We start from the raw sequence: 19826 nt of genomic DNA, 5'->3' as shown, positions 1-19826 counted from the left end.
TATGACAAGAGTGCCCCAGTAATCTACTCTATGCCAACCATATTCGAGAAATTTCGAGTTAAAGGAACCTCTTCTAGCCTCTGTAAGAGGAAGGTAGGGGCATATGTACAGGAGAAATTTTCAAGCCCAGTATTAGTACCGTACGTGTGCTGGCATTCCGAGGTGATGGAGATTGGATTCAAATAAACAGGCCCTTCCACAAAATGTCTCATCTGTTAAGCAGTGGAATACAACCCTATCTTCTGTGCCCGCCTAAGTGGTGGGCTAATTTTAATTAGCAAGGACAAAATGGAGCTTTAAATCTAAAAGTGAGCATGAGTCAACAGAGCATTAGATATGTAGGTTGAAAACAATGACTAAAGGTGCAATTGCAACCAAACAACACCTCAGAAACAAGAAAAAATAAAGCTAGTTCACATCACACAACTCTTGTCAGGTAATAAAGAGTTCAGCACCATTCAACTGGTAATTTCTGTTTGGTTAAGGAATCATCAGGTAGAAATCGTAATTTACTACAAATCCCATCAGTCGTGCCCCATTCGAGTGGGAAAACATTGCTTTGAAGGGAAGAACCCCCTCTATTTCTTTTAATTTTTAATTTTTAGTTTTCTGCACAGGAAAAACTTTAAAATAGGAATCAGAGAATCCAAATCTCTCAGTATCCTATGGGTCCCTTCAGACATGTCACTTAAAATCTGCGATTCAGTTTTCCATTTATAAACCAAAGACATGAGCTGAAATTATATCAGGCCACACAACTCTAAAATTCTAGAGTTCTATCTTTGATTTATTTCCTCACAGAGCTCAATCCATTAGGAGTCTTTTATTCAAGAACCATGTGCTTTTCCAGATATAAAATGTCATTGAGATGATCATTGAAAGTCCACAGCATAAAATAATGATGAAAAAGATGCCAGCTTTGGGTAACATGAGTAGGGATGTGGTGGTGCTTATCACTGTATCCTCAGGAATGTTTGAAATATTTTCGGTGCTCAGCATAGATTTGATAAATTCAAAAGATCCTTGCTAAACACATAGCCTTCCTCAATTGTTTTGGATGATTTTATCACCTACTTGTACTTCCTCAACTTGTTTTGCTTTGGTTTTTGAAAAAGAACTTTGCTTTAACCTCTCAGTACTAATGCTGGATGATATATAGGAATTAAGGGAGTCTCATTATGGGTAAAATCCCGAAAAAAAAATATTTTTCTTGGGGATCCCTGGGTGGCGCAGCAGTTTGGCGCCTGCCTTTGGCCCAGGGCGCGATCCTGGAGACCAGGGATCTAATCCCACATCAGGCTCCCGGTGCATGGAGCCTGATTCTCCCTCTGCCTGTGTCTCTGCCTGTGTCTCTGCCTCTCTCTCTCTCTCTGTGACTATCATGAATAAATAAATAAAATCTTTAAAAAAAAAATATTTTTCTTGAGTCAGCAGTGTTACCCTAAACCATCAGCATAGTAACAGGACTGTCTTCCCAGAGTATGCCTTCGAGGCGATCATTCATTGGACCATTCATTCCTTCCACGAATATTCCTTAGGCATCTACCCTGAGTCTGGCACCTATTCTCAGTACAAGGGACATGGTGGTAAATAAAATGAACAACAATCCAGTTTCCATGGGATTTATATTCTAAAGGAAAGACACAAGGAAAAAATATATAAGTAGAGTATGTGACAAAGAAAACTTGCAGACAGTAATAAACGTCATGAAAAAAAATAATAATCTGGAGTAGAAGGGATGGGGAAATTGGGGCCAGGAGGAATTTCTGGTAGTATGGCTCTGAAGAGAGAGTTTAGGAGCCATCCTATGGCAAAATAAAGGCAGTCAGAGGAAGAGCTGAGGACCCAGAGGGCTGCCAGAGGCAAGGACAAGCATCAATAAGTTGGGTGGCTTACCAGTTGTGGAATCAAAACGTCTCATTCCATTTGATCTCCAGAATTTATTCATCTTCTAAGTACGAGTTTGTCATGCACAGCATGGTGATTACAGTCAACAATAGTGTATTGTATACTTCAGAGTTGCTAAGAGACTAGACCTTAAATGTTCTCACCACAAAAATAAGATGATAATTATAGACGTGGTAAGAGATGTAAGCTGCCCCTATGGTGCTAATCATACCACAATCGAAAAAATACCAAGTCAATACACAGTATACCTTAAACTTACACAACGTTACATGTCACTGATGTCATTCATTCATAAACAAATAGATACATAAATACAGCTGAGAATGAAAGATCCAAGAAAAAGTCTTACTTGACCTCTTTGAACCCCAGTTTATCCCTTTGTATTAGGGATGATAATATTGCCTCACAGGATTGCCGGGAGGATTACATGGAACAAAAAAGTCTGTCAGTACCAACCCATGATGTGCCAAGAGAACAAACCCCCTTACATAACACCGCAGGTGGTCTGGACCTACTTTTCTTGCTTCACTTCAGCCTATTTCCCCTTCCTTACCCTAGACGCCAATGCGATGTATGCTCGCAGAACCCTAAATGTGCCAGGATTTTCCATTTGTCTCTGCCTCACACTGCTGCTTCCTCTACTTGAAATAATCCATATCCTTCTTGTCTTAACTCACTTTTACTTGCTTACTAAGACCTAACTCAACCAATGCTTCTTGCCCCTTGGGCTGCAGCCACTAATTCAGTTCTTTGTCTCACCCTTTCTCCTGCACACTCCCTGAGAAGGGAAACAACTCCATGTCTGCACATTAAGTTCCTATGTAACCTGGAGCAAGTAGGTGCTCATGGAATGCTTATTGGGTAATCCCCGTGTCAGCTGGGGTCTCCATAGTACTGAAAATCTGGACATCACTGGCTCCCGCTGTGAAGTTCAAATTTCTAGTGTCAGTCAAGAGAAGCTGGATTGTTCCACAATAACAAACATCTCCAAAGCTCAGTGGCTTAACACAAATAGAATTAGCTCTCATTCATGAGCCATGTTCCACTCAGCTCAGCTCTGGGATCTGCTCATTATAGTTCCTGGGAATCAAAAAGTCAGGGGCTCCTTCTTGACATTTGATTCCTTAGTTACTACCACAGAGAGAAGGGAACTCTTGAATATCTGAAAGGGTTTAGCTAGAAGATTCTCAAGGTCCCATTTTCTGACTTCTCATCAAATTGTCAGTTTCCAATTTGACTAGAATTTCTATGAGAACTACTCCTTTGAATATAGTTCAAGAGCTGTGTGGGATGGGGAGAAAAGGTCTGCACACACACACACTCACAGATACAATGCACATGTGCATGTGGAGGTATGCACACAACCTTCAACAACTAGTTCTGAAATATCACAAGAGCTAATTGCCATGTGTTTGGGATGGAGGTGATTTGCCTGATGTTCTGCTATCTGGGCAGTTACATTGCTTTGGAGTTAGAATTCAGGGCCATACACAGGTAAGAGTTTCTTCCCCTCCACCTAAAATAAAATCTAGTTCTGCCAGTAGATAGTGAGTGATATTGAGCAAGCCATTTAATTTATATGAAACTCAATTTTGCAATTCTAGTAATCAATAACATGAAGGCCATAATAACAATAGCAGTAGCAGCTTATAACCACTGGGCACCTATGTGCATACATTACCTTCATTCATTCTCATTCTTACACACATGCACATACACACACACACACACACACACACACACACACTATTTTGACTGGTGCTATTATCCAACTGGAGATAAGGAAGCCAAAGCACATTCAAGAGAAATAATGTGCCTCAGGCCATGATTAAGCCAAGTTGAACTCAAGTCCAACTCCAGAACTTGAGCTCTTAATTCTAATCCTACAGATGAGGTAAAACAGGGCAATAGTGCCAAGAATCCAAATCTGTGAGTACATTAAATGAGAATGGGTTTATGGAAAGCTGGTAAAATGTGAAGAGGAATTCCCCAAGATTACTCTAAACCACTGAAGACAGGAACCATGTTGCATTCATTTGAGTGTTCTCTGGTATACAGTAGACACTCAATAAATGCTTGATTAGTCAGTAAATACTAATTCAGGTGATCCATGAGCCATGTTGCAGTAGCCACATGGGGTACTAGCGGATCATGCCTACCTGACCAAAGATGGTGCTCTAGGTAAAAGCACCTGATTAGGCTGTTGGTGAAGCATTTCTATCCTCTGGGAATGAGAAACATGGAAGCTTCCAGAGACTGATGGTCTTGGAGCTAAGTTAGTTCAATGACTGAAATGTAGAAATATAGAAAGAAAAGGAAAGAAAAAAGGAGAGAGGAAGGAAAGTATGAGGGATAAGAGGGAAAGAGAAATAAAGAAGGAGAAAGAGAAGAAGAAGAGGAAGAGGAGGAGGAGAGGAAAAGTAGGGGAAAAGGGAGGATGAGGAGAGGAGAGGGAGGGGAAGTAGGAGCAGAAAAAGGAGGAATAATGTCAAAGGGTAAGAGTTGTGGTCCTTAGTCAATTTGAGGCCTTGGATATTGGGACCCCCGCTCAGGGCCACATGGCTACCCTAAGCCATCTCTTCATCATGGGGGCTCTCAGATGAAGTCGGGAGGGGTGGGCTCTTAGCTCTGGACACAGGGAGAAGGCATGGCCAAATCCTGCCTTCTAGCCAGTCAACCTCACCAGAAACTGAAGCCAAAGGACGCAGCTTTATTTGTGATGACCTCCTTTCCGGTTCTGCAGCTACAGTGTCTAGACACTATTTATTGGCAACCTCCCTGGGGTTTGTAAGTACACTCGAGTCTAATTAATCAACCTGACTAGTAGTGTGCACAGTTGTTAAAGAGTAACCACAGCTTTAATGAAGACCAGAGAGTACCAGATGTCGTCCCCTTTGATCTTAACTTGGGCTATTTTGTCTCCTCCTCCCTGTTCTTTCCATTCCCTGCTTGGCTCCTCACTCATTTCCTGTTCTGCTCCTGCCTTTTCTCCTGTGACTTAGTGATGAGCACATGACCTTCAAAGCCTCTGTTGATACTGAGTCCTGTTTCTGAATCATGCAGATGAATCGCTGTTTGAGCCTGATAAGGCCTCAGTTTCCCCATTGGTATTGTGGGGGCTGATGATGACTGCCTCGCAGAGTTCTCATGTGGGTTCCCTATGGTAAAGCCTGTGGATGCATTGGGCTTACCCTCCTTTTCCCCTCCCTCCTGCCTCTCTTCCTCTTCCTCTATTCTTCCTTCCTCTTCCCCTTGAGGACAATGACATCAGAACTTTTGCTGCCTTCCTCCCCTTTTTCTCCTTCCTCCCTCCTTTCCTCTTCTTTTCACTTCCTTCTTTATTTCCTCCCTCCCATGTTCCCTCTCCCTTTCCAGGCTTCCTCCTTTGCTCACCCTCACCCTTTGCCACCGAAGTCATTGCAGGCACCATGGACTTGAGACTTCTCTGGGTGTCTGGCAAGGCTGGTAAATTTGTAAACGACTATAGCACAAAAATAGCACTTGAAGTGGCAAAGTGGATAGAGGTGTGTGTTGTTTGTGATGGCTGGAAAACTGTCTTTCTCTCACCTTCTTGGCTGGCAAGGAATATACAATGAAATGAGAGATGGAGGAGGCCAGGAGAATCTCCCCCCAAACGTCTTGGAGGTTCTGGCTCCATGTTTGCAAGTACCTACCTGGAGGAAGATGAACCACTAAGCTAGTTATGCATGTACTGCTGTGGATGGAATTGTGTTCCTCCCACCATAGTCTGTATTGAAGCCCTAACCCCCAGTGTGCTAGCATTTGGAGGGGAGGGCTTTGGAAGGTAATTAGGGTTAGAGGAAATCATGAAGGTGGGACCTTTGATGGAATTAATGGCTTTATAAACAGAAGAAGAGGGATCACACAGAGCAGGAAGGCAGACATCTGTGAGCCAGAAAGTAGGTTTTTACTAGGAACTGGATCAAGAAGCACCTTGATTGGACTTCCCAGTCTCAAGAACTATGAACGATAAATGTGTGTTGTTAGAGCCCCCAGCCTGTGGCATTTTGCTATGACAGCCTGAGCAGACTAACGCAGGTATGCTCTAACTTGCAGCTGAAAATAATACCAATCAATAACCTCTTGGCCTTTGGAAAGAAATTAGAGTTCCAACCCTTCCACAATCTGTATCTGAGTAGGGAAGTTATTCTGGATGCGTCCAGATGCATTGAAAGCACCCTCCTGACCCCCCTCCCTGACAGAGTGGCACCAACCCTGCTATTTACAAGGTGCTCTTAACAACTTATATCATGTACTCCTGAGAGGGGTTGCTCCAGAAGGAAGTGCCCTGATTAGAATCCAATTTAACAGTCTCAGGGCTATTGTCTTTCCTTTGCTAATTTTGAAGATTTTTTTTTTCACCAGCTCATACAAAGTGTGAGTTTTCTCCTGGCCTGGCTAACTCAGCTTGCATGGTTTGCCTCTATCAGCCACTAGTCAATTAGTTAGTTACCAACTAATGACTAAACTAGGTCATTTTCACAAATTCATTTGAAAGCTGTTTACTAAGTTTCTATTATGTGCCAAACCCTGAGGAGACAGTGGCAAGTAAGGCAGAAAGGTCCTTGCCCCCAAGGAGAAAATGTTTTAGTCAGAGAAGGCAGAGAACAAGTAAAACAAGTAAATGTGATCATTGCAGATGATAAGATGTCCGACATGGGAAGTGAACAGATATTTTTGGTCAGAAAATTCTGGGGTCAGGTAACTTAAGGCAAGAATCACTCCTCTGAGGAGGTGAATTCTGAGTGAGACCAGAATGAGCCAGGCAAGCAGTGATCTGGAAAGAGACTCCAGACAGAAAGAACATCAAGCAAGAGTAAGAGGAGCTTGTCCTGTTCACCTTTTCTTCTTAGCTAATCAGTGAGTGTCAGTGTCCCAGGGCCTAGTGCAAGTGTCTCGTCCTGGTATCTCTACTGTCTATATCCATCCATCCATGAATGAGCAAATAAAGTGTAAGAAGTGAAATATCCCTAGTGCCATAGGAAGCTAGTGAGCAATTTTAAACTAAGAAGTGATATTGTCTTGTTTATGGGATAACCCCTACCTCAAATTCCTGATGACTGGCTATTGTTGTTCTTATGGCTATGGTTTTGTTTTGGTTTTAAGAAACATACTTTAGGGCACCTGGGTGGATCACTCAGGGAAGCATCTCACTCTTGATTTTGGGTCATGATCTCAGGGTCGTGAGATTAAGTGACACACTGGGCTCCTCACTCGCATGGAATCTGCTTGAGATTCTCTCCCTTTCCCTCTTCCTATGCCCCTCCCCCCTCCCTGCCCATGCTCTCTCTCTCTCTCTTTCAAATAAGTAAATAAAATCTTTTTAAAAAGAAAAAAGATAGATGTACTTTACTGGGACAGTCAGATAAAGTATCAGTTACCTATTGCTGCATAACAACTACAAGGGGCACCTGGGTGGCTTACTCCATTGAGCATCTGCCTTTGGCTCAGGTCATGATCCCAAGGTCCTGGATTGAGCCCCACATCAGGCTCCCAGCTCTATGGGAAGCCTGCTTCTCCCTGCCCCTGTTTCCTTCTCTCCTGCTCTTTGTCTCTCATGAATAAATAAATAAAGTCTTTTTAAAAATAACCATAAAATTTAGGGGCTTGAAACCATAAACATCTGTTGTTTTACAGTTGATGTGGATCACAAATCCAAAAGCAACTTAACTGGGTGATTCTGGTTCATGGACTTCTAGATACAAGGCTTGATTGGAGCAGGAAATTTCACTTCCAAATAGCTGCTGGAAGGGGGCATGCATTTCTTGCTGATTTTTAGTAGGAGGCCTTAGCTCCTCAATACATAGGATGCCTGAGGGTCCTCACAATATGGTGGCTGACTTCCCCAAGAGCAGGCAATGCAAGGGAGGGCTAACAGAATGGTCTAACCTTAGAAATGATGTGCAATTTCTGATGCATTCTATTGATCACAAAAACTGATTCTCATATGATAAGAGCATGAACATCAGGATGTGGGGGCTTCTTGGAGGTCATCTTAAAGTCTGGCTACCACAGATGAACCAAGGGGAGGTGACTGGATAGAGATGTACAGCTTGCTAGGCAAAGAGCTAATAGCAGCTATAAGATAATCTCTGTTTCTACTCAAGACCCACCTCCCACATGCTTCCTTGTATCAGATCTCTTGATCAGTAGAAAGGTGGCCATGTTCTGACTTAGGCGTAAGCATGGGATATAGTTCTGGCCAAGGACATAAGTATGGTAATCTTCTAGGGGGATCTGGAAAGACTTTTTCACCTCTGATAAGAAGGAGATAGGAGAAAGAGCAATTTCCTATCTCTGCTTTGATTTTTCCATGTGGTGCAAGAGGATGAATGCTAAAAGAGGCTGTAAACATCTTGGAACCATGAGGAAAAGGCCAAAGGAATTCTAGAGTTGCCAATACAAAGCCCCAGATATAACTGACTTCCTGAAACAAACCAGCAAATTTCTACATCCGTACTTCTTGTCATGTAATAAAAATAACCTTATTTGTTTAAGCCACTCTTGTTTGGATTTTCCCATCATTTATTGTCATTCTAACTCATAAAGACATCTAACCCAGATATAGGAGGCCAGGGAGACATTCCCTGGAGGAAATGGTATCCATGCTAAGAGCAGAAGGATGGGCAGGAAGACACTCCAGGAAACAGGAGCAGCAAACCCCTAGATTCAAGGAGAAGGGAGAGCAAGATATGTTTGGGGAGCTGAATGTAGTCCAGTGTTGCCAAAGGTCTGAGGGAAAGATGGGCAGCAATGGGAGAGGACACTGGAGAGGAACAGTCCTAGAGACATTTGTCTTTGATTGTAAGGCAGAGAAGGGCAAAGAAGAGTCATTGCACTGTTTTAAGCAGGGAGCTACATGTTGGCCTGAGCAAAGGGAGGTGGGGAGTTGTTCTTTGGTTGATACAAAGTTTCAGTCATGTAGGATGGCAAGGGGGTTTTGGGAATATGCTGCACAGCAACCTGCATGTAGTTGAAGGTATTGTATTGGAAATTTGGAAATTGCTGGGAGGGTGAATTTTATGTTGTGTGTTTTTTTCCACAATAAAAAAGAGTGGTACATTCATATACATACACACACACACATATACATACATATATATTTGTTTGAGAGAAAGAGCACGGGCAGGAGAGGGCCAGAGGGAGAGGGAAAAGCAGACTCCTCATTGAGCGAAGAGCCAGACAGGGGCTCCATCCCAGAACCCTGAGATCATGACCTGAGCTGAAGGCAGACGCTTAACCGACTAAGCCACCCAGGCACCCCAACACATTCATATTTTTAGTTTAGAATGATCACAGCAGCTGGAGAAAGGAGGCAGGCTATAACTAGAGAGACATGTCTGTTTACTACCATCATCTAGGTGAGAGAAGATGTGGCTAGAAATTAAAAAAAAAAAAAAAAACAGCAGTGGAAGTGGAAGAAATAGAAGAAAGTTGTCATCTACTCTATCAGTAGTTAACAGATCTTATTAATAGAGTGGATGAGGTAGGATAAGGTCTTAAATATTGAACATTTGCTACATGTGTTATACTGTACCATGTGTTATACTTTATGATAAATTGCCTTTAGTTTTCGCAAAACCTGGCAAAGTTGATATTTTCTCCCCTATTATGAAAGTTTGAAAGGTTAAGGAATTGGTCAATGTCATGGAGATAGTACCCTGTAAAGTTAGAACTCAAGAATGAGTCTTCTTGACTAAAAAATCAACTCATTTCACTAAACTACGGCTTTAGGTAAACATATTTTTGTAAGATTATTTATTTATTTATTTATTTATTTATTTATTTATTTATTTAAGAGCGAGTATTGTGTGTGTGCATAAGCAGGGAGGAGAAGCAGACTCACTGCAGGGAGCAGGGAGCCTCACACAGGACTTGATCCCAGGGTTCTGGGATCATGACCAGAGCTGAAGGCAGGCGCCCAACCCACTGAGCCACCCAGGTGCTCCATAAGCATAATATTTAATGATTCTAGAAAGCATCTGAGGACTAGACCAACCATTTCCAAACATTCATTTATTTCTATGTAGTGTGTGTATATGTGTAGCTCACACTATCCAAATCTATTTGATTCGTATTTGTATAACAATTCAAATATCAATTTGAGGAGTAAGAAATACCATGTTAAACTAAAGTTTATGTTTTGTGGATTTCAAGTATTGTAACACCAAGAACTTGATAAGAGCCTTTTTCTGAAATTTTATCAAAGTTTCTTTTGTTCTTTACTTCAGAGAGGAAGAATTTGGATGCTAAAAAATGCCTTTGTATGGAGTAGCAAGACATAATTGTTATTATTCTATTTTAGTCCCTTTTATTTATTCTTTAAATGCTAATTGTGACCCATCAAGTAATTTTGCAGTCTCTGATTTGGTTGGAATCCACAGTGTAAAATATATATATGTATATATATATTTTATATATATATAGATAGATTGGGAGGAGGAATGAATCTCATACACTTGTATATATAAATCATATTTTGAGATATTAATTCATGGGGTTCACTTTTGTGTGCTCCTCTTTTTCCTTGTCTTCATTCAAGCTTTTTTAAAATTATTTCCATAAAGAGGGAGCAGAAAGCAAAAGCAATCTTTTCATCTTTTGTTTTTACAAAAATATAATCCCCAAAGAGAACTCTAGAGTTACAAGAAGCATAAAGTGTCAGGAGGAACACATGTGCATGGGGAAAATCAGATGGGCTTGGAGGAAACATAAAGCGAAGATTTTCATTAGTGTAAAGGGGATACTCCCAAGCTGGAGCAGGAAGAGAGACTGACACAAGGATGGACAGAGAGAAACAGAAAAAGCAAGCATGTCTTAAGTAATGGCTTTTCAGTAGTGCCCTGGAGAGGATTCATCACCCCAGAGAGGAAGGGCAATGTGCTACATCCAGCACATGGGACAGAGGCAGACCTATGAAGACTCTCCCACAGAGACCATGAGAAAAGAACAAAAGACCCACTGCCTCAGTGGTGACCTTTATGAATGTAGAGCTGAAGACCACAGGGCATGCACATTCATGGGTGCACACTCTACTCCTGACACACCTGGGCACTGCTGCAACAGCCTAGAACCGGGGCATCTCTCCGGAGGGTACAAATGAAAGCCTCAAGAAGGATGTGAGTTAAATGTCTCGCCAACTGGATAAAAACAGAAATACATTGATTTTTGAAAGAAATATATTTATTATACACTCGTTTAAGGGACAGATCCATATATACCACTTCATAAATGTGTATAAATATTTATATTATAATGTCATCTATAAATTTTTAGCTTAATATTCTACGTAGATTCCCAAAGGTTTCCTGGGGCGTGTGTGTCAGTAATGGGGGTGAAATATTTACAAAGTAAGATGTTTTGTGTTATTGAAATAGCACTCAGGTAGGTTTTTTTTTTCCCAAGAGAATGAGGAAAATGATCTGCTTTACTTCCCATGGAGTCTGATCATTTTGTCCCAAGACTTCATATGTGTGTCAAATTAAAAAGCAGGTCTTAAACCATGGCCAAAAGAGGGTCTGGTCATATGGGTGAGCTAGCTGGAAATTCTCATATTTTTTCTTTCATTGTTACCACTTTTAGCTAACTTCACAGTTTCTCCAATGGGCAGTATACGTGTGTGTTCTTGTCCTATGATTTCAGTAAGTGAAGCCTTAGTAAGTGATGTCATTCATAGTAAGCTCATGCTGTAATTAAGCGAAAGACAAGGGAATCATCTTTTTTAAAAAAGATTATTTATTTATTTATTTGTTTATTTATTTATTTAAATAAATTCCTCTGCAGGGGAGGGGCAGAGGAAGAGAATCTCAAGCAGACCCCACAACCTTTGGGACCTGATGCTGGGCTTAATCTCACCACCCTGAGATCATGACCTGAGCTGAAAACAAGAGTCCAACTCTCAACTGATTGATTCTACCGGGAATGTGTCTTTTAAGAAGAAAAGAATATTTAAGTCCCTTTAAGATGTCTTCCTCCCATTTGACAAATTTATGAATTCTACATATAAATATGGTGTTTCAGAATTATTTTCCCTCTGATGAGACTCTCTTCCCCTTCTAGGCACCAACATCCAATTTAAACTAGTTTCTGTGAAGACCCAAAATGTACACAAAAGGTCTTTTTTTTTCTCTCTCTTGCATTTTTCAAGGCAAAGAAAATACAAGATAGAAACAGGATGGATACTTTGTTTTTCCTATTAGACATTGCATTGCATTCCAGATGAAATGTGGGTCCAAGGTTTTTAATTCATACACTGTTTCCATGGATGAACCCTACTTACTTTATTAATTTAAATAAGGTTGACACACAGTGTTATATTAGTTTTAGGGTACAGCATAATGATTCGACATTTACATACACTTTGAATAATGGCCGTGATAAAAAAGTAAGCCCTACTTACTTTACCCATTGACTTTTTCCTGGACTTCCATCAAAGCAGTTAATAAGGCCTTTGATATTTCCTAAGAGTAACGCTTGCAGGCAAAACAGGCATGTCCTCCCCCCACTTGCAGCTTTATTGAGGTATATTCGAATATAAAAAAAAATGTGCATATTTAAAACTTGTAAAACTTGGTATAAAATGTGAGTTCATCACCACAATCGAGTTGACACATCTGTCACTGCATTTTGTTACCATTTGCTTTGTTTTTTGTGTGTGGTGTGTGGTGTACATTTAAGATGTTCCTCTTCACTAATTTCATGTACTCTTCCTTTAAGGATTTCCAGCTTTGGAAGCTGCCCTGTCACAAACACCCTCCTTCCCCTTGGAAACAGGATCTCTCTGGTTTCAGGTCCCCTTCCTGAACTGAGTCCATCTTTTCTTTTACATGTGAATATTTTATGTCTTTAGTGAGTGGCAGGGTTTCTACGGGTATCTTGAAAAGGGCCCAGGGCTAATAAAATTTAAATTTATGTATTAATATACTTAACCTACAAAGTCAAAGATGCATTGGAGGAAAACAGATTTCCTTTTCTTTTTTTTTTTTTTTTTAAAGCTCTAATTTTTTTTTAATTTATTTATGATAGTCACAGAGAGAGAGAGCGGCAGAGACATAGGCAGAGGGAGAAGCAGGCTCCATGCACCGGGAGCCTGATGTGGGATTCGATCCCGGGTCTCCAGGATCGCGCCCTGGGCCAAAGGCAGGCGCCAAACCGCTGCGCCACCCAGGGATCCCCCAGATTTCCTTTTCTTAAACGCACCTCTGTAAATGTGGCCAGTGGTATGCATTGGCATCACAAGGCAAACAATAGTATGTTCTAATGGGACAAGAGGATGCTTTCCCACCACTACTCAAAGGAAGTAAACAAAAGCAATTATTTTGGTTAAATCCAGTATGTGAAAAATCTGCTTTTTCACAAACTGTAGAAACAGCATCTGTGGATTGAACCGCACAAAACCTAACAGACCCTCTACCCAGACAAGAATTAGTTCTGTTACTTGTATCTGCCATTCGGGGTCATGCTACCAGACTTCTCAAAGCCTAAAGATTTCAAAAGTCTCTTACTTAATTTGCATTTGGAAAGTCCAAAAATATCTGACATTTTCATTTCTATCAGTATTATTTAAATTAGGTCAACATTTGTTGACTACTCTGACAGCATTTTTACAAAGTGAATGCTAGAATTATACAATCTAAATTTATTTGCTGGAAAAAAAATAAATTTATTTGCTGGAATTTTGTTATCTATTAACCATGAGATCCCAGGCAAGTTACTTAGCCACATGGAGCCTCAGTATCTTAGCCAGTAAAATGGAAATAACACTTTTTCTCTTTAACTCAGAGAACTGCTGTGATGCTTAAATGGGATGTTTGTAAAGGTCTAAAGTGCTCAGTAAATTGTTGCTAATCTATTTTTTCACTCTTAAAGGTTTTATTTATTTATTCATCAGAGACACAGAGAGAGAGAGGCAGAGACATAGGCAGAGAGAGAAGCAGGCTCCACACAGGTCCTAGGTTGAAGGCAGGCACTCAACCCCTGAGCCACCCAGGCGTCCCAGTTGTTGCTAATCTTATTATCTTCACGTACACATGTGAAAATTAATAAAGGGAAACCTCAGTAAAGTCAGGGAGGGAGGCAGGAAGAGCAAGCCATAACCGGCAGAATTACAACTACAGGAAAAATTGTAATGTAGACTCCAAAGAAAAATCATCAACAGATAAGAATGATCAGTTCCAAGTCCCCAAGAGGTAAGACCTACACCGAATCTTCAAGAAATCCTCTACCCCTGCAACTTACCCATGAGAAACTGGCATCACCCCAAACTCTTGCCTTTCTCCAAAAGACTTGCTTTCAAATCAACCCTCCCCAACTTTCTCCTTCTCCTTATAAAATAGCATTCCTCTCCGTTGTCTGTTGGACTGACCTGTGTTTTTTCCATAGCTTGTATGTCCCAAATTGCTATTCCCAAGTAAACCTGTTTTTTTTTTTTTCCTGGTAAAATAACTGATGGCTTCGTGTTTAAGATTAATGCCATAGTTGCTAGAAACTGGAGGTGAAAAAAAAAAAGAAAGAAACTGGAGGTAATGGGGCCAAGGAAAATCAGTTCTCCCCTTCAATGCATTCACTGCTTCATGGGGAGACATGAGAGACAAATGGGTAAGGAAGTGGGGGCAGAGCCAGTCCCCATAGTAAGTGCCACACCAGCAGTACCAGAACAGACTCGCAGACAACAGAGATGGGTCCACCAAGAAGACAAGGCGGTAAAGTGATCAAACACGTGTATCTGGGGTCTTAGGAATTGCAACCCAACTTCTGATACAGAAGGCACAGAATCCGCAGAAGTCCAACACATGCCCCTGAAGAATGTGAAAGTGGTACCAGGGTTTATAAAGGCAAGGTTACATAAGTTGTTTTGAAAGAATTGTGATTGGTGCTGGCAAAGTTTAAACTGACTTCCTATACATGGTTGGTTATTTGGCTAACAGGTGTTACATTATCTCTATTTTAGTCCATAGTAGGAGGATGTGTTCCAGAAGGTGGTAGATTTGCAATTGACAAAAGTCAAAAGTTCTGAGAATTACAACAGGGGATGTGCCTAGCCCCTACTTCCTTGAGATCCTTCTGACTCTATTTTGAGTGACTCCTTTTAGCAATGCTTCCTCCTTTTGGAAGCTTCTTTCACAGAAGGAAGTTCTGAATTTTCACAGGGAATAACAGGAAAGGATTTGTGCAGAGACACTGTCCAGGCTTTGAAGGATGAGGTGAATAGTATTTTGTGGGAAGGAAATGGCTGGGGAGATAGAAAGATACGGGGACAGTCCAAGAGAAGGCAACTGTGTATAAAAAGATAGTGAGTTTGCAAAGCATTGTCCCTGAACATAGCAGAGAACCACCCATAATAAATATGCAGGGAGTAAGTGATCACATGACCAGATGCCCATTGTAGCCTCAAAGCAGTTTGTTACCTTAAATGATCATCATTTGGTGGTTTGCATTCTCCAAAAAGTCTCTCAATATTTGTGTAATGCCAACACTGTCATTCGAAAACAGAATGTTTTGGGGGCTGCATGGCACTGTATCATCCCAACAAGAAGAATTGGATCTAGTTGTCATCCATGCTCTTGTTTAAAACAACCTGTTCTAACACCCCTTATGGCAAAGGAACTTTCAGAGGAGTCAGTTGACCAGATGCAACATTTTCTCCCTGATATTTTAGGTTCAACCTGAGTCTATTAAATTCTTTTTTTTTTTTTCTGTAGCATGCTATGCTCATTCATCAGCTTGAGTCATTTTATCTGATTGGGTCCAGTCTCCCCCTCTTTGGCATGCCTTCTTTGCTGCTGAATAAATCATCCTGGGATATGTCCAGGAGGAAGATTTTCATAGGAAAGTTCCATCTGCATTCAACCTCTCATTTATTCAGGCTGAGTTCTCAGGCTCCCAAGGAGAAAGATTGAGAAAATAAAGAGGTGTCTTCCACTGCCAAGTTTACTAATATGGTCATTAGCACAGATGACTTGGGGCAGTGCCTGCAGGGAGAGGACACAGCTGGGCACACATCCTGGCATACGGTCTGCAAGAACCAGTCTCCCTCCCCCACCAGCCTTCTGCCCTCTTGGGGTCTCTCTTCAAGTCAAGACACTCCTTACTCCCCACCCCCACCCCTTCACTCCCCCACTCCCCACCCCCCACCAGACTTTCAGGAGAGCTGGAGAGGCTGATGAGTCCAAGCAATTCAGAAAGGGAGAAGCAAGCAGTGTTTCTTTTCGGCGACGATGATCATTAAGGTCTAGATAACTGCACAACTGAGTTTTGGGGAGCGCTTTGCCCTTAACCCCAGCCCCTTGGGAGTGGGACAGCTACTCCGGGAGATCTTTATAGTTACATTAATTCATCCACAAACCAGCTTAAAAATAGAACCGACCTTCTTTCTATTTAAAACCGAGCATTTAATTTTGTTCTCTTGAGAAATGGTAGACTGACAACTCTAAAGGTCTGGGATTAAAGGAGTCTTTTTGAGGGTGTATATCACATCCCAGAAATCTACTGTTATGAGAGACGGGGAAATGTTAGCCTTCTCTCTTGGGAGTCTCTATACAAGGCAACGGACCGGTTCTGGATTTAAACGGAAACGCATGTGTGTGGATAGGAAAGAATAAAAAGAAAAGAATTGGATCCTGTGTTTCTGGGACACAGTGGACACAAATAACCCTTGGCGATGGAGTCTGCGGCTGGGGAGGGGACCTAATCTAGAGCTATTCTTGCTCAGGGCAGGCGGAGAGAGGGGAGTTCCTCCTCGGGAGAGCAGGGGAAAATCGCTGGTTCCGGAGGGCTGCGGGGGCAGCCTGGCGGTCTCCTGGGCTTGCACGGGACGCCACGGGGAGCCGAGAAAGCGCCCGGGGCCTGACGTCATTGGCCATCAGCTGACTGTGCTCAGGGCCCGGGCCCCGCTGGCTGCAGCCGCAGTCGCTCGCGGTGGCGGAGGTGGCGGCCACCGCGGCTCCGCCACCTGCAGCCGGGCTCGGGGCTGCGGCCGCTACGCTTTGCCCCGGGCGCGGAGTCCAGAGGGCGGGAAACCGGGGCTGCAGCGGGCGGCTGGCAATGCGTTCCGCGCGTCCCCGTCTCTCTCCCCCTACAGTCAGCAGGGAGAAACTTGGTGTGCGCGGCGCTCGGGGGACGAGCCCCCACCCCTCCGGATGGGGGTAGGAAAGGCTCTGGCTGGAAGCGGTCTCTGCATTTGCAGCGCGAGAGCTGGTTTCGCCAAAAGACGCCCGGGTGGTGGTGGTGGGGTGGGGTGGGGGCTGGGGGGGGATGGAAAGAAGACCCCCTGTTTCATCGCGCTGGGCTCTCGGAGTCCGTGGGCAGAGCGGCCTACGAGTCCTGGCTCTGCACCTGCCGAGGACTGGAGCCAGTGCCTAAAAAGAAAAAAAAAATGTATATATATATATATATGTATATAGTGGAGGAACCGGCCCGCGCGGCCAGCTGGAGCGCTGGATGCCCGCGCGGGGGGAGGCCGGGGCGCGCGCGGTCGTCCTCACCCACGCCGGCCTGCGCGTGCGGCTGCCTCCGAGACCCGGGGCGTCCTGGCCAGGTCTGGGTGCCAGCTCCCCGCCGCCTCCACCCCCGCCCGCCCGGTTCCGGGGGCGTGGCTCGGCGTGGGGGCGGGTTTAAGTCGCCGCGGGTGTCTGACCGATCTGACAGGTCTCCAAATTGCTCCCCGCCGCCGGGTGCCCGCAGCCCGCTTCGGAGCGCGCCGGGGTGGCACGCGGCGGGTCCCTGGATCCGGTGGCGTCTCCGTCGCCTGCCCCGCGGCTTCGGGCCTCCCTCCTCGCCGCACCCGCCCAGCCGCCGTTCTTGGCCTCAGGGATCCGCACCCGGTGGCTTCTCGGCGTCCTCAGGGCCATTGGCTTCGGATCCCCACTTTCTCCTGCGCCCCCCCTCCCTCCCGGGCCTCCCAGCTCCCGGCCCAAATGGACTCCGAAGAGCGAAGTGGAGGGAACGGGAACAGTGGGCTCCGACCCCTCGGAGGCACAGCTGGAAGGGCCGACCTCGCCTTCTAGCCGCGACTGGGACCCCGCCGCCCTCCCGCTTCCCCGAGGGATGCGACGGGCCAGAGCCAGCGCCGCGCTGTCAGCCCTCGGAGAGGAGACGGCCAGAGATGCGCCGAGGAGGGAGCCCCAGCACACCCCCTGCGCCAAATTAACCGTCTGGTGACTCGCTCGCCCCGAGGCTCCCACCTCTCCGCCTTCCGCGGGGCACCCCTCCACCCCCACGCCTCCCCCTTCTCTGCCCCCGCCCCCCAAGCTCCGCCCCGGCTCCCCATCCCGGCGCAATGGAGTTCTCCGAAGGGCTCTGCTCCGGCCACAGCGGCTAACTTCGCACCCGCCGCCGCCGCCGCCGCCGCTCCCCCTCGGGTCGGGGGTGCCCCGAGCCCAGTGCCGCAGCCCGGACCCGCCCGGCGCGCAGCAGAGCGCAGCACGGCGCCCAGGCGCCTCTCGGAGAGCCAAGGCTGCGCCAAGACGCAGAGCCGAGGAGCGGCCGGGAAGCCCGAGCCGGAGAAGGGGGCTGCGTGGCTCCGAGCGCCCGCGCCCGCGCGCATCCCAGCCGCGCCGTGGGGCAGGGGTCCGCGGCGACCCTCCGGGCGCCCTTTGCTCCGGGGCGCACTATGACCTGACGCGCGGGGGGCGGGGGGCCTCCTGTCCTGGGCTCGCGCGAGCGGGGCCGCGGGGCGGCCGCGGGGTCCCCGGGACCCGTCCCCCAGGCGCCTCGGCCCGGCGCCATGGAGCTCTCCGAGGTGCGCTGCCTGGGCGGCAGCGAGGAGCTCTACACCATCCACCCGACGCCCCCGGCCGGCGACGGCGGCGGCAGCGCTCGGCCGCAGCGGCTGCTATGGCAAACGGCGGTGCGGCACATCACCGAGCAGCGCTTCATGCACGGGCACCGGGGCGGCGGCGGCGGCGGGAGCAGAGGCTCCGGCAAAGCCGCGGCCCCTGCGGGCGGCGGCCCCAACCACCCCGCGGCGCAGCTGTGCGGAGACGCGGCGCTGCCCCTCTACTCGCTGGGCCCCGCGGAGAGGGCGCACGGCACCGGGGGCACCAAAGTCTTCCCGGAGCGCAGCGGCAGCGGCAGCGGCAGCGGCAGCGGCGGCGGGGGCGACCTGGGCTTCCTGCACCTCGACTGCGCCCCGAGCAACTCGGATTTCTTCCTCAGCGGGGGCTACAGCTACCGAGGGGTCATTTTCCCCACTCTGCGCAACTCTTTCAAGTCCCGGGATCTGGAGCGCCTCTACCAGCGCTATTTCCTGGGCCAGAGGCGCAAATCCGAAGTGGTGATGAACGTGCTGGACGTGCTGACCAAACTCACCCTCTTGGTCCTCCACTTGAGCCTGGCCTCGGCCCCCATGGACCCGCTCAAGGGCATCCTCCTGGGCTTCTTCACGGGCATCGAGGTGGTGATCTGCGCCCTGGTGGTGGTCAGGAAGGACACCACCTCGCACACGTACCTGCAGTACAGTGGTGTGGTCACTTGGGTGGCCATGACCACCCAGATCTTGGCAGCAGGCCTCGGCTATGGGCTTCTGGGTGATGGCATCGGCTACGTCCTCTTCACGCTGTTCGCCACCTACAGCATGCTGCCACTGCCGCTCACCTGGGCCATCCTGGCCGGCCTGGGCACCTCGCTGCTGCAGGTGGTCCTGCAGGTGGTCATCCCCCGGCTGGCGGTCATTTCCATCAACCAGGTAACTACTGCCTGCCTAGCTCTTCCCTCCCCTTGTCTCCCCTGGGTTATTTAGGAATAGCTTTTGGAGAGGCCCGCTTGCCTGGCTCACTTGGAGGCCCCTCCCCCAGCCTGGCGCAGTGCCCTGCACTTGGGAGGTCCTGGGTGTTGGGGGGATGGTGTTTCACCCATCTTAGAGGAGTTGGAAGTAAATGACCTCTAAAGTTTCTTCCAGC

General features: G+C 46.1%; 1 protein-coding gene across 3 annotated transcripts in view; it reads left to right on the top strand.

The window, feature by feature from the left end:
- Positions 1 to 17581: 17581 nt before the first annotated feature.
- ADCY8 (adenylate cyclase 8) overlaps positions 17582 to 19826 on the top strand; it is a 214798-nt gene continuing 212553 nt past the window's right edge. For 2 of the 3 annotated variants that reach the window (XM_077847269.1, XM_077847267.1), the window contains exon 1: positions 17582 to 19612. In XM_077847269.1, the coding sequence (XP_077703395.1) occupies positions 18653 to 19612 (960 nt within the window). In that variant the 5' untranslated portion in view covers positions 17582 to 18652. The remainder of the gene's footprint in view (positions 19613 to 19826) is intronic. The other variant, XM_077847266.1, reaches the window with a different exon arrangement.

Source organism: Canis aureus, chromosome 14, assembly GCF_053574225.1.
Source record: "Canis aureus isolate CA01 chromosome 14, VMU_Caureus_v.1.0, whole genome shotgun sequence".
Lineage (NCBI taxonomy): Eukaryota > Metazoa > Chordata > Mammalia > Carnivora > Canidae > Canis > Canis aureus.
This window is presented reverse-complemented; position numbering and strand designations above follow the sequence as displayed.